The sequence below is a fragment of the Camelina sativa genome, chromosome 1 (assembly GCF_000633955.1).
Source record: "Camelina sativa cultivar DH55 chromosome 1, Cs, whole genome shotgun sequence".
Taxonomy (NCBI): Eukaryota; Viridiplantae; Streptophyta; class Magnoliopsida; order Brassicales; family Brassicaceae; genus Camelina; species Camelina sativa.
Window position 1 is genome coordinate 16,225,000 of NC_025685.1, and position 13,984 is coordinate 16,238,983.

Here is a 13,984-nt window from a genome sequence, read left to right on the forward strand (position 1 = left end):
TCAGAAAGGATTTGAGTACACAGAAGCAGAGTGTGTCAAGATTGATGCATCGAACAAGAAAATCCACTGCCGGTCCAAGGATGGGTCAAGTCTTAAGGGCACGGCTGAGTTTGACATGGACTATGACATTTTAGTCATAGCTGTTGGAGCTAAGCCTAACACATTCAACACCCCTGGAGTTGAGGAACATGCCTATTTCCTCAAAGAAGCGGAGGATGCTCTTAACATCCGTCATTCAGTCATCGACTGTTTCGAGAGAGCCTCTCTTCCGAATCTAACTGAAGAAGAGAGGAAAAAGATTCTGCATTTTGTTGTGGTTGGTGGTGGACCAACTGGTGTCGAGTTCTCAGCTGAGCTTCATGATTTCTTAGTCGATGATGTGGCCAAGATATACCCAAAGGTCCAAGAGTTCACAAGAATCACTCTTCTTGAAGCAGGCGACCACATTCTCAACATGTAAGTTTCCACTCAAGCTTCTATAAACTGCTGCCTTTTCTTTGTAAGAATGTTTTGGCTCTATTCTCCTATACAGGTTTGACAAGAGGATCACTGCTTTTGCCGAGGAAAAGTTCCAAAGAGACGGTATTGATTTGAAGACAGGGTCAATGGTTGTGGGAGTGACTGCGGATGAGATATCCACAAAGGAAAGAGAAACTGGCAAAGTTGTCTCTGAACCTTATGGTATGGTTGTGTGGTCAACAGGAATTGGTTCACGTCCTGTCATCAGAGACTTTATGCAGCAGATTGGTCAGGGGCAGAGGCGTGTGTTGGCAACTGATGAATGGCTTAGAGTGGAGGGTTGCGACAGTGTGTATGCTTTAGGTGATACTGCAACGATCAACCAACGCAGAGTCATGGTACCATCTCAACACACCCATATGTATATATATATATATTATTATAGACGTTTCCCTTGTGAGATGAAGACTGACTGTGTTGTTGAACAAACAGGAAGATATAGCTGCGATTTTCAGCAAAGCAGACAAGGGAAATACAGGAACATTGAACAAGAAAGATTTCAATGGGGTGGTGAAAGACATTTGCCAGAGGTACCCTCAGGTGGAGCTCTACTTGAAGAAGAATAAACTGAAGAACATTGCACAGTTGCTCAAGAGTGCAAATGGTGAGGACACACAAGTAAATATCGAAAAGTTTAAGCAAGCCCTCTCTGAAGTGGATTCGCAGATGAAGAACCTTCCAGCAACTGCACAGGTAAGCAAATGATTCCACAAGATGGAATGAATTCAATCCGGGAGAGAGAGATGTTGTGATTAATGAGATATATATAACTGCATGCAGGTAGCATCACAACAAGGAAAGTACCTCGCAAAGTGCTTCAACCAAATGGAGAAGTGTGAGAAGAAGCCAGAGGGACCGTTGAGGTTCAGAGGAGAGGGTCGACACAGGTTCCAACCATTCAGGTACAAACATTTTGGATCGTTTGCTCCGCTGGGAGGGGAACAGACAGCAGCTGAACTGCCAGGGGATTGGGTCTCCATAGGACACAGCAGCCAGTGGCTCTGGTACTCTGTCTACGCCAGCAAACTGGTGAGCTGGCGCACGAGGATGCTCGTTATCTCTGACTGGACTCGACGCTTTGTCTTTGGCCGCGACTCCAGCAGCATCTAATCTTGAGCAAATTCTCTTTTCCCTTCCCCCATTTTTTGTTCTTTTTTAGTTCTACGGTCATTCTTGTCTTTTTATCAAACTCAAAAACCGAAATCAGAGGGAATTTTGGATCTATCTATATACCCTCTCAAGTCTTTATGTATGTTTTTTTAAACCGACGAGATCACATCGCTCACACTACACAGCCACTTCTTTGTTCCTCTTCCCTTTCTCTGTTTGTGTGGCGGCTCTATGCTACACAAGATGCTGATTGGATCAATTTGAAAATAAAGGATTTTGACCGTTGGCCAATAAATTTGGGACTATTGGACCTTTCATTATAGATGGCCATTAGGCGTTTAATAAGGCCCAAACATTAGACTCATCACTATACTTACTCCCTCTGGTTGAAGTATCGATCAGAGCTCTCTGGATGATCAACAACAATCAGGGCGTTGCCTTTGTTTGAGCCCAAGAAGATGAATCACTGTGTACTTTTATAACTTCATCTCCTTCTACTCTCAAGGTTATCACTTAGTTTTTCTGCCTAGTACATTATATAGAGGTTTTACCGTAATAAAAAATAAACTGAACTGATGCGGTTGGTAAATCAATGGCCCTTTTTTTTTATTTTTTTAACAATGATTTCAATTAAACAGAATAGGGTTCGATACATAACCGGAGGAGAGCCTCCTTAGCCAGCGCATCAGCTTGGCGATTTTGATTCCGAGGAATGAAAGTAAAAAGACAGGAATTAAAGGTAGCAGATAGAGCTAAGACATCGTGGAGAGTCCCGTGAAGTTCCTTCTGGAGGTTCTTCTGACAGAGAGCTTGGACTAGCACTTGCGAGTCGGAAGCAAAAGTGATATCGGTGATGCCTGGTTCACTCACAACTCTCATCGCAGTGAGAGTTGCCAGTGCTTCGGTCATCAGGGGGGATCCTACATCGATCGCGGAAGCAGATCCTTGCAGCTGGGTAGCGTCAGATTGGTCTTTTATAATCCACCCGTACCCCGCCTTTTCATTTTCCTTCCACGAGACATCCGTGAAACAGGTCAGAGTCGGGGTTGATCTATTGGTTGTTGGAGATTTGGGTGCCTTGACAGGTTGCGGGATGATTGATTGAGCAATTTGCCACTCTCTAGCTCTAATCAGGGCTATGAGCACTGTGTCTTCCTCCAGGATTTTTTTCTTACTGAAGATCAGTTGGTTGCGAGTGGTCCACAGAGACCAGAATATCCATGGAGAGATAGGTCCCAGAGCTAATCCCGAGGGTGGTAAGCATACGAGCTCTTTTGCTTTCTTAATACCATCCTTTATTGTCAAGGTAGAATCAGAGAGGAAAGGGGTTTTAACTGGTACCTTGGCCCATATTCGTCGAGAAAACTGACAGTGGAGAAATAGATGTGACACGGTTTCCTCTTCTCCACAGTGGGGACAATGATCTGAGTCTGTGATATGTCTGTATTTCAGGTTTTCTCCGACTGGGAGGGCGTTCTGTGCTGCTTTCCATAGGAGGAGCTTGTTTTTTTGAGATGTCTTTGTTGCCCAGATATCGGAGTTCCAGCTGAAATTGTCTTGGCTAGAAGAGAGTAGGTTGATGGAGTCCGCGGGTTCAAACTCCAGTTTTGAAGCTTCAATATACCCTGATTTAGCAGAGTATATACCATTAGGTGTAGGTAGCCAAGCCCAAATATCTGGAGCCCCATTTGCACTTGGTCTGAGTTTGAGGATCTCCTTTTCATGGTGTGGGATGATATGACGTATTTGTTCAAGGTTCCAGTCACATGTTCCTGGTAGTAGAAGGTCAGCGACTTTAAGATTCTGATGGGCTTCCGCTGGAGGTCCCATTGGGGCTTGTGGGGAAGACAAGGAGAGCCACGGGGTTTGCCATAGAGGGATTGAGGAGCCGGAACCCACTAGCATCCCCAGTTTTTGAATAATAAGATCCCGACCTAGACAGATACTTCTCCAGCCATGAGAGGCAGAGTTTTGAGCAGGGCATTCAAGTAGGGACACCGAGTGACAATATTTTCCCAACAGAACTCTAGCAAGGAGACAATTGGGTTTTGTGATCAATCTCCAGCTGATCTTTGCCAGTAAAGCTTTATTAAAGGTCTGTAGGTCTTTCAAGCCTAGACCCTCGCTCTTGATAGGTTTTGTCATCTTCTTCCACGCCAACCAAGACATCTTTTTCTTTTCAGTACTAGCATCCCACCAAAAACGAGTGAGCGCAGAATTGATGCATTTGAAGAGAGAAGCAGGGAGATGGAAGCAAGACATGGTGTATGAAGGCATAGCAGTGAGGACCGATTTAAGCATAGTTAGTTTTCCGGCTGTGGATAAGAATCTGGAAGACCAGCTGAGTGCTCTCTGTTTTATGCGGTCAACAATGGAGGCAAAGAGGTCCTTCTTTTTCCTGCCAAACAGTTCCGGTAAGCCAAGGTATTTTCCTTGACCTCCCTCCTTTGAAATGCCTAGTATTCTTTTCGCTTGGTCCTTTAGGTATGGGGAAGTTTTTGTAGAGAAGGTGATTGAGGATTTATCTAGATTGATTTTCTGACCCGATGCTCTTTCGTATTTTTGGAGGATACTGCGTAGCTTTGCACAGCTGTGATGATCAGAGCGGATAAAAAACATAGTATCGTCAGCGAAGAGGAGGTGATTCACTCTTGGACTCTTCTTTGCGACTTTCAGACCAGGAAGGGTGCCTTGTGCTTGAGGATTTAGACAGAGGCGAGAGAGAACTTCGCTATACAGATGATGAAAATATAAGGAGACAGGGGATCACCTTGGCGGATTCATAGTGTTTTTGGACAGAGGTAGGGGATCGTCTCACCGTCGAGAGAGATCTCGAGTCATTGTTCATGTTTGCAAAGGATATTTTCCTTTGGTTGAAACTAGGGAAAGGAGGTTGACTCTTGCCAGAGACTTGTGATTGGTTTCGAGGGGGGAGGAAGTTATCCTGAGGTGTGTAGTAGTTTCTCGAGGTTGTTCTCTGCTCAGAGGAAGCTGGTTCTTTTCTGCTTTGCCTAATTTGATCCTTGTTTGTCTTTTGTAGGCCCGGGCATTGGGATTTATCGTGGGTCAGTCTCAAACAGTGAGAGCAATGATTCTTAAGGTTTTTGTATTCCAACCAGATAACAGCTTCACTACCATCCGGGAATTCGATAATGGTCTCCTTCGTGATGGGCTCCAGGCCATTGAGTAAGATCTTGAGATGTATGCATGTAGAAGAGATTTCCCATTCCAGAATTTCACCCAGTGCTTCCCCAATGGAGTGGACCATTTCCTTTTTCCAGTAATGCTTAGGTAGTCCCTGGATTTCTAGCCAGAACGGTAGGGAAGAAGGGAAAGATGGAGAGATAACTGGTTCCCATCGCTGTATGATGATCATCCACTGATCGAAGTGGTAAGGTCTGTTCGCCAGCACTTGCATAATATCCTCCTCTAGATCAAATTTAAATGGGAAAACACCTTGTCCCAGATCAGCTCCCGTTGCTTTCCCTCGTAGATTCCACCTGTTGATAAGAAAAAGGAAGAGAGCCCACATTCTTTGTCCGGCTGGGTTGGTGAGTCTTCCTATGAGAGTAAGAGAGTTTTCACGGATTAGATCCGAGGTATCTACTTCCGGAGCTTTTATCCGTTTACATGGGGGTGGAGAAAAACCTTTCACAGGCTCCTTGCCTTTGAGGTGATAAGGGATGCGATTTGACATGTTTGTAGATTGGAAACAAGGAGATATGGATAAAAGGTGACCGTTTGTGCCGAAGTTTTGAAAACAAGATGAAAGGCGGTGAAACGAAAGCTCACAGGTGCTTGATCCTCACGGTAACTAGAGTAAATGCAGGAAAGAACGTCGTTGGGGACGTTTTGTTGGGTCGAAGTTAATGCTTTGGATCAGATCTGGAGGTGGCCGAGGTTGGAGAAGGGTAGCAAACGTGAAGAACAGCTCTCATGATTGCAAATGTCCAGCGGGTAAAGGCTTGGGGGTTCCTATTGGAGGATAGAAGTGGTTGAGATCTGGATAATAGCTTGCTTCATACTTTCTCGGGGAAGGTGCCTGGGAGAGTTTTCAGTTTTTGCGCTAGCTTTTGCTTTTTTTCGTCTGAGTATTGTTGGGCCTTTTTTTTGTTATTTTCATAAAATAGAGGGTTTTATTTGTAATAAATTCGCTATCTTTCGGTTATTTTAGTTTTCTGATTTTGTAAAATTTCATCTTTCTTTTACGATCTGCAGAGTTTAATTTTGTTTGAATAAAATGATGATTTCGTTCTGCTGATCAATTGATCTACCGTAAGGTAAGGTAGGATTGCTCGGGAAGATTTGATAAAAAAAATGGAGGTGAAACACGGATCAGCAGAGGTAGAGATCGGCGAGAAAGATGAAGCGAAGAAACAATCAAAGGATCTCGAGTTTTTGAGCTGTATGATGCAACCGACAACATCGGAATCAGATCCACAGTACGTCGGAATCCGCCGGATTCTTCTCCATCGGAAAGCTGAATCTGGTGCTATCTCTCGCCGTTATGTGAGAAAGCTCTCTTTCATCACATTTATGTTATATACAATTGACTGATTCTACTAATTTCTAAGAGCTTCTGTGGTTGGTTGATTTTGAAAGGATTGGAGATGCAATGGGAAAGGATATGTTGCTTATCGTAATTTCATTAGTAGACCTAGGAAATGGGAGAATCAACGAACGCCTAGTCTCTTAAGTAGTCCAGGGAACAGGTTCTATCTTTAGCCCTTTTGAGTTTTTTGTACTTGTTACCAGCATACATATAATTCTGTGTTTTCTGCGGATTTATAAGTCCCAATATAATTCTGACATCAGGGTAATTTACTGGTTGATGCTTCAGTGGTCGATGGTTACCTTCTACGGGTCCTCTCTCTCATCAGTTTGAAGCTGAAAGCTTTACTTCTAGTAGGGTAAGTAGAGTTTATCCATTCTTTACCACTTACTGGATTCCTAGTTTAGACTTTAAAGATCACTGGAATTATCAGAATAGATCATTGGAGTTCGTGTTTTGTTCCTAGGATTTACGGAGTGTCAATCAGGTTTCAAGCCGCAGGGCGAGTTTTAGCTCGAGCTTGAGTGATGGTGATAGTTCATATCGTCGTGGTGGTGTTGAACATGCTTATTCTTTTGTCGGAATGCATTCCATTTTCGATCAATGCAAATCTTCTGGTATTTTAAAAAAATTTATTGTTGGTTTTGTGTTCTTGACTCAGTTTTTGTTTTTTTTTTTGTTCTAAGAGTGAGTCTGTTTAACTATTATGCAGTTACTGTTCTCAAGTTTGGCCACATGAGTTCTGATCTACTTGCGTATGGGGCATCGGATGGAAGCTTAACAGTTTGCAGTCTCTCCGAAGAGCCTTCTGTCCTCAAGCAGTTGACAGGACACTCGAAAGATGTCACAGGTTAGATTGACTGGTATTGTTTCTTTTTTTTCTTTCTGTATATTGGGAAGATCTGTCTGCTATCCTGAACTTGCTCTTCGAAACTCTTAGAATATGATGCACAGTACTTATTTAACATGCTTTGTTAGGGGTAGATTTGAGTGGGAAGTGTAAAAGAAATCGATAAGGGTTTATGGATGACATTCCTTTTAGATCCTATCTCAAAGTATAAATTCAAGCATCTTACTTTATTGTTTCTTCAAATACCTTCAGATTTTGACTTCTCGTCAAACAATCAATACATCGCGTCATCATCGCTTGATAAGACAATACGAGTATGGGAGTTGTCAAGAGGCGTTTGTATTAGAGTTATATATGGAATCTCCCCACAGTTTTGTATCCGTTTCCACCCTGTAAGTTGCTATCTTTTTATCATCTGTTTATTTTTCTCTTGTTGCAACTTGTTGTTTTTGATAGTGAATATCTTCTCATATACTGTGTGAGGAAATTTGTGGTTTTCTCTCGCTTCTTTATTAAAGATATTCCATTTTCATCTTTTCAACAGGTTAATAACAATTTCCTCTCTGCTGGCAATGCAAACAAGGAACTCACGGTACTACTCCTTGTAGCTAAGTAGATTGGTGTATTGCTTTTGTGTGTTTCCAACTGTTTACTTATCTGATGCCTTGCATCTCTCTTGTTGACAAAGTAGGTGTTTAATTTCAGCACAGGGAGAATTATTAAGAAATTGTTGTTCGAAGATGCGGTGACATCTATGGACCATGATCACACTGGCCAAATTATTTTCTGTGGGGATGGGCAGGTAACTATTCTCTGTACTGATGTCAAAAGATATTAACTAGGGAGATGGTCTGATATATTGCCAGTTACACATGTGGTGGTCAAGACTGACATTAAGTTTTGCATTGTTCGTTATAGCTAGAACGGGTTACATGATGCTTTTGACATTTCTTTGACTAAATAAAGATTTCTGTGGCATTTTTACGTTAGTTTGACAAGGTAGTTACTAATAATTGCAGGGAACGGTGTATTCAGTGAGCATGGATTCGCATACAGGTTCATTATCCCGGTCTCATCGCCATCGTACTAATCACAAATCCCCTGTCACAACTGTGAAGTACCGAAGCTTCTCCCTACTGGCATCAGGTCCTGTTCTGCTCACATGTACTCAGGACGGAAACTTGTGTTTCTTTAGGTTCAGCAACAGAACTTCCACTTTTGTTTCTGAATTTGTTCTCTTTGTTTTTCCTTATAAATCCTTGTGATTGATTGTTCTGCTTTGTGTTGGTGATGCAGTGTTGCCCTTCAGATAAAAGGTTATCTAACTTTGCGTTGCTCCCTCAAACTAGCCCCGCGAATACACAGAATCCAAGCATCGTTTTGCCCGCTATTATCCGTAGAGAAAGGAGAATACATAGGTTTGAATTTCAATCCGTCATTCACCTATTATACTGGCTATAGTAGATGCTTAGGTCTTTTTAGCACTCCTAGTCATGTGCTCTGCGTTTCTTCGTGTTTGAAACTGCAGTTGCTGGGAGCGAAGACTCGAATGTCTACTTCTATGATCTAACCAAACCGAAGCACACATGTGTAAACAAGCTACAGGTTAAACAATATATTCTTTTCTTCTTTATCTGAAACTTTTGTTGGATGGATTATACATTATAGGAAACCGGACTCACGAGTTGTGAGAATTGGATACTGCAGGGTCACAGGTTTCCAGTAATGTGTGTTGCGTGGAACCATGGAGAGGACTTGTTGGCCTCGTCTGATTTCTACGGTGTTGTTATTGTATGGAAAAGAGCAAAGAAAAGCTCATAAGGTTTGTCTATAATATTTTAAATGAATCTTAAAACCCGCCATTTTTTGCCACAAAGGCTTTGGGGTTTTGCTTCATCTCTTTGTATCGCTAATCACAAACTGTGTCAATTTAGTTTTAAGTTTGTTTTCTTTTCCATCTCTTACAAATTATAAGGTTCTGTGACAATCCTATGCACAGATTCAATAGCTTAAATGTAGGGTTGGGACAGGCACGTCCATAAAAAGTGAACAACTCTTTCGATCTCTAAAAGAAGAAGAAGACATTACTTAATTACTTCTCATTCGACGACAATTCTGTCTTTTGTCTGTGTATTAATTTCCTAACTAAAAGTCTAAAGGCAATACAACTCAAATTCAACGTAAGTACTAACTACTAAGTAGGGGTATTAACCAAATCTCCCGGCTTCATGACTTATTAGATTATTGCCTATGTAGATCTTCCATTATTATTTTTGTTTATTACTTTTTTTTTTAGTAATAATATGGGTTGGTTGGTCGTATATATTAAGTCACTCTTCCCTATCCACTGACTCGACTCTGTCCATTGTCAAAGTCTCTCTGTCTCTCTCTGCTTCTGCCATCTCTGTCCCAATTCAGACATTTTCCCCTTCTTTCCTTTGCCACCCATCAATTCACGTTCTTCTCTTACTCACCCCAAATGATTTTTTTCTTTTAATTTTGACGTCTTTATTCTCGATTTTTTTTTTAATCTCGAAATTTGCAATATATTTTTTCAGTAAAAAGACTACTATTTTTACCCCAAAAAAAAAAAAAAAACTCAACTGTATGTATTTCGTAAAAATTCTTTTTGTTTTTCTTTTCTATTATGGTCTCTCCATTCAAAATATATACACTTATGTTTTGCATCAATACCGCTGTGGTTTAATGTGTACCACGTCCTACATCCTCTATATAAATTTACAAACCTTTCACTTTGATGATAGTATGACGAGGTGGTACCACCATTTTTCTAATCACACTAACATTGCTCACCACACATGTTTATTTTAACTAGATTTACATATATCTCTTACCATCATTTCTTGTCATTTTCATACCACCTTATACCACAAATCAGACTTACAAAATGTCTTGGAGTTGGCATTTACTCATTTTGTTTCCGCTTCTTAAATATGTTATATGGACCTAGTCTCATAGAGAAGAAAGTAAAAGTTTCATTCATCCATGACAAGATATGGACGTACACTCAGTGAGAAAGAAAGTAAAAGTTTAAAACAGAAGAGAAACATTGTGGAAAGAAAAGGTATTAATCCGTAAATACCTAAAAAATCTACGGGCACAATAAGACAAAGCTGAGTGGGCAATTAATTCATAAGAATATGCGTTTTGTTGTTTTCATTTTATATTTTTTCTTATAAAAATTGTTGTATATTGCAAATGCAACTATATAGTATGGCATGTGGACCATGACACAAAGTTTTCAAATGTTGAAAAAATGAACTTTAAAGACAAAGAAGAAGAAACTGTAAAAAGCTTACCCAAAAAAAGTGAAATTATTTTTATTTGAATAAAAAGGTGTTGAAAAAAATACATCCGTGTGTAAACTTTGATCAGGCTACACAAATTATTCCCACTCTAATAAAGATGATGAGACTACTAAAGTCTACAAAGAAAAATATCTTTGGTTTACAAATCGGACAATGAAATATTTTAAAATTGTATAGCACCCAAAACTAGATATGAAAATGTATTTTGTCTTATTCTCCAAAACTATGCTTGATGAATACAAATCATCTTAGAAGAATTAGGAATATCTTTACTTTTAGTAACCAATTAGGAATATATATCATATTTTCAACCCAAACAAAAATTATTAATAAAAAAAAACACAGAAAATAATTGTATGGTAGGCTTTTATAGCTCCAATCAAATTTTGTTGCAGCAAACAAAAACAAAAGGCCACAGAGACGAAAGAGACAGAGAGAGAGAGAGAGAGAGACTTTAGGGTTTAGAGATGGGGTTTATAGATCTACCAACTAGTTGTTAAGAACAGAAGCTCCTTAACTTAATTTTATTCTTTAAACGTTTTCTTGGTTTTGTTATCTTTGACTCCAGGAAACAAGAAACAAGAAGAAGAAGAACAAGAAGCAAGTTCAAGAACCAACCAGCTTTAAAGAGATCATCCATTATCTTCTACTCTACCTCAAAAGGGGAAACTCAAAAGCTTGCTTTAGACAGATGGGTCTTTTGTTCTCTTGAATCTTTTTCTGGGGGTAAAAGCATTTTATATTCTCAAAAATTTTGATTTTGGGGAGATAAGGATTTGTTTGTCAATTTTGTGTTCTTGGGATCATCAAGACTTCAAACAAAACAATTTTATTCTTTTTTTCCTTTTTCAATTTGAGATTTCATAGTGTCTGTCTCCTTTAACACCCACAAGCCAGCTGATGGTTTCCTGGTAATTTTTTAATCTATCCTTTCTTTCTCATTTTTAAATTCTTATGTTAATGCAGAGAGATAATAGATTCACATGTTTCTTGTACACTCCTTGTTCATTGGTTCAATTTCTAAAAAATCATTTCTTTTTCCTTGTTTAATTAAAGATTTTTATAACATAATGTGAAAGTAAAAGGGCTTACTGTTGAATGTGTTTTATTCTGAAACAGAACAATCCTTGTTTGATGGTGATGATCTGATGTCATAAGAAGAAGGACACTATGGCAACCTATTACAGAAGTGGCTCAAGTGAGATTTATTCCAGACCAGAATATGTCCCTGGAAACGCAACGATCTACACGAATTCTTTCTCAGAGACGTTTCCTAGAGAATCAACTAACAATGATGTCTCACCTTCAAAAGAGATTCAAGCACTGTCAAGTTTTGGTGGAGCTTCACAAATGGTGGAGGTTCAAGATTCTGGTTCTTGGAGAGATCAAGAAGACAATGATAGGAGTTGTTTCCCTGTGATGATGCGTCTTGGCCTCAGCTCGCAGATTGAGACATCCAGAAGCAAGAATAATAACAATGCGTATGCAACACGGGTTGTTCCAGGCTTGACTCGAACCATTCACAACTCCAAGTATCTCAAGGCTGCTCAACAGCTTCTTGATGAAGCTGTAAATGTTAAGAAAGCTCTGAAGCAGTTTCAGCCAGAGGGAGACAAGATTGGTGAAGAGAAAGAGAAGATTCTTCAGACGAATATTGCTGAAATCCCTCAAGCAGAGAGACAAGAACTGCAGAGCAAGTTGTCGAAACTTCTATCGATATTAGATGAGGTAATCCGCCTTATAGCATATCCTCTATGGTCTTAAGTCTTAACTTATCTCTCTTGGTAACATAAATTGCTGTTTTGATTCTTCGTTTTTTAAAGGTGGATAGAAAATACAAGCAGTATTACCATCAGATGCAGATAGTTGTGTCGTCTTTCGATGTAATAGCTGGATGTGGAGCAGCCAAACCGTACACGGCCCTTGCGCTTCAGACCATCTCAAGGCATTTTCGTTGCTTAAGGGATGCGATATCCGGACAAATCTTGGTGGTAAGGAAAAGTTTAGGAGGGGAACATGATGGATCAGAAGGGAGAGGAGTGGGGATTAGCAGATTAAGGAACGTTGATCAACAGGTTAGGCAACAAAGAGCATTGCAGCGGTTAGGTGTGATGCAACCTCACACTTGGCGGCCTCAACGCGGTTTACCTGATTCCTCTGTTTTGGTTCTCCGCGCTTGGCTATTTGAGCATTTCCTCCACCCGTAAGTCTCTATACTACTACACTTGTGAATTTCTTGATTGATCACAAGAGATTCTGACCAGTTGTATTTGTTTTAAAACTCTGAACTTAGTTATCCAAAGGATTCAGACAAGATTATGCTCGCTAGACAAACGGGGTTGAGCCGAAGCCAGGTATTGTACTTGTTAGCTTTTGTGTCATGGAATGCTTTTCTTTTTATTGTCTTCATTATTCATTGTTTTGTTTGATGACTGTTGAAAGGTGTCGAACTGGTTCATAAATGCGCGTGTGCGTCTGTGGAAACCAATGGTGGAGGAGATGTACAAGGAGGAATTCACAGAAGCATTGGAGGAGAATGATCCCAACCTGTCTTCTGAAAACACACCAGAGATCACCGAGATTCAAGAGCATCAAACTGAGTCTAGTTCCAACAACGGACATGCATCTGGTGTGGCAAGCAGCAGCATGGGACAAAGCACGGTGGCTCGTGGTGCTGACAGGTTCATGATGGTGACTGACATGACAAGGAAAGGTAGTGGTGGGATGTCTTTAACGTTGGGGATTCAAAATTCTGACGCTCGTGGCGATGTTCCTATGTCTGGTGGGATAGATAATTACGAAAATAACATCTCCGGAACCGATTTCCAATACTTAAACTCCCACAACCACCAGCACCGGCTTGGCTCTTCAAAATTGCTGCATGACTTTGTAGCTTGATGAGGAGATTAGAAAGGTGTAGAAATGTATTCTTTTGTGAAAGTAAACCCAGAAAATGAATTTGTAGATTAACGAGAAAACATGATGAGATGATGAACACAATCTGAGACTGAAAACAATTTACTCTTCCTGGTTAATATAATAGATTAATTATATGGTCAGAGGCATATGGGATAAAAGGTTTGACATTGAAACGAAGCTTGAAGCTGCACTTAAACTGCTAACAAACTTTTAAAAAATTCACAAGAGTCCATCCGAAGTTATCTTATTGACAGGTTTCTAAAACCTAAGCATGTCCGAAACCGGAAGAAGTTTCTGTCTGAGTTTACCTGAAAGGGAAGCATTAAGAAAGTTCAATAACAGAGAAATGTGAGTTAAAAGAGTTATGTGTTGAGCTGATCTAAAGTGATTTTACCTTTTGTAGAGAACTCTTATGTCTTCTCTTAAGGCAGGACTTTCAAGGAACTTATCACCAGCTTCATCCACATCGATAGTCTCTACCTCAAAGTTTCGGTAGCCGCAGTACTCGTTCCACTCGAACCACATCTTTGAGATAACTTCCTTTTTGAAGCAAGTGTTGTGATCCTCTTCCTCAGGTGATGACCCAGCAATCAATCTGTATGCATGCACCATCTTCTTTTGTCCAGGTCGAAACGCTCGCCCAATAGCTTGGCGGGTCACAGAAGGGTTTAGCGGAACATCCAATATTAGTATGCGAGATGCTCC

General features: G+C 40.4%; 5 protein-coding genes across 10 annotated transcripts in view; 3 read left to right on the plus strand and 2 right to left on the minus strand.

Moving 5' to 3' along the window:
- Nucleotides 1–5,821, plus strand: part of LOC104792308 (external alternative NAD(P)H-ubiquinone oxidoreductase B4, mitochondrial) — a 12,349-nt gene extending 6,528 nt beyond the window's left edge. The window contains exons 3-10 of one of the 4 annotated variants that reach the window (XM_019228407.1): nucleotides 5–456; nucleotides 533–857; nucleotides 952–1,212; nucleotides 1,300–2,134; nucleotides 2,268–3,724; nucleotides 3,813–4,053; nucleotides 4,198–4,578; nucleotides 4,670–5,821. In XM_019228407.1, coding sequence (XP_019083952.1) covers nucleotides 5–456; nucleotides 533–857; nucleotides 952–1,212; nucleotides 1,300–1,629 — 1,368 coding nt within the window. In that variant the 3' untranslated portion in view covers nucleotides 1,630–2,134; nucleotides 2,268–3,724; nucleotides 3,813–4,053; nucleotides 4,198–4,578; nucleotides 4,670–5,821. Of the gene's footprint in view, nucleotides 1–4; nucleotides 457–532; nucleotides 858–951; nucleotides 1,213–1,299; nucleotides 2,135–2,267; nucleotides 4,054–4,197; nucleotides 4,579–4,669 lie in introns of all 4 variants that reach the window. The other 3 variants (XM_019228411.1, XM_010518428.2, XM_019228412.1) reach the window with 3 other exon arrangements.
- LOC104708728 lies at nucleotides 2,260–3,459 on the minus strand. Its single transcript, XM_010425348.1, has one exon. The coding sequence runs from the start codon at nucleotides 3,457–3,459 to the stop codon at nucleotides 2,260–2,262; it is 1,200 nt and encodes a 399-aa protein (XP_010423650.1).
- Nucleotides 5,922–8,988, plus strand: LOC104792318 (WD repeat-containing protein 13-like). Its single transcript, XM_010518437.2, has 12 exons — nucleotides 5,922–6,138; nucleotides 6,232–6,341; nucleotides 6,470–6,539; nucleotides 6,648–6,798; nucleotides 6,894–7,031; nucleotides 7,284–7,423; nucleotides 7,576–7,623; nucleotides 7,723–7,833; nucleotides 8,051–8,226; nucleotides 8,328–8,449; nucleotides 8,560–8,636; nucleotides 8,739–8,988. Exons 1-12 carry the CDS (start codon nucleotides 5,947–5,949, stop codon nucleotides 8,850–8,852), a joined length of 1,449 nt encoding a protein of 482 aa, XP_010516739.1. The 5' UTR covers nucleotides 5,922–5,946; the 3' UTR covers nucleotides 8,853–8,988.
- On the plus strand, nucleotides 10,711–13,411 carry LOC104792330 (BEL1-like homeodomain protein 7). The gene is made up of 5 exons (XM_010518464.2): nucleotides 10,711–11,271; nucleotides 11,480–12,088; nucleotides 12,184–12,563; nucleotides 12,654–12,714; nucleotides 12,803–13,411. Exons 2-5 carry the CDS (start codon nucleotides 11,531–11,533, stop codon nucleotides 13,256–13,258), a joined length of 1,455 nt encoding a protein of 484 aa, XP_010516766.1. The 5' UTR covers nucleotides 10,711–11,271; nucleotides 11,480–11,530; the 3' UTR covers nucleotides 13,259–13,411.
- The window catches only part of LOC104708738 (protein CHROMATIN REMODELING 35-like), a 5,471-nt gene continuing 4,835 nt past the window's right edge, over nucleotides 13,349–13,984 (minus strand). The window contains exons 6-7 of one of the 3 annotated variants that reach the window (XM_019228416.1): nucleotides 13,674–13,984; nucleotides 13,349–13,587 (exon numbers count right to left, since the gene is read on the minus strand). The exon at nucleotides 13,674–13,984 is cut by the window's right edge and continues 1 nt beyond it. In XM_019228416.1, the coding sequence (XP_019083961.1) occupies nucleotides 13,584–13,587; nucleotides 13,674–13,984 (315 nt within the window). In that variant the 3' untranslated portion in view covers nucleotides 13,349–13,583. Of the gene's footprint in view, nucleotides 13,588–13,669 lie in introns of those variants that run through there. The other 2 variants (XM_019228417.1, XM_010425356.2) reach the window with 2 other exon arrangements.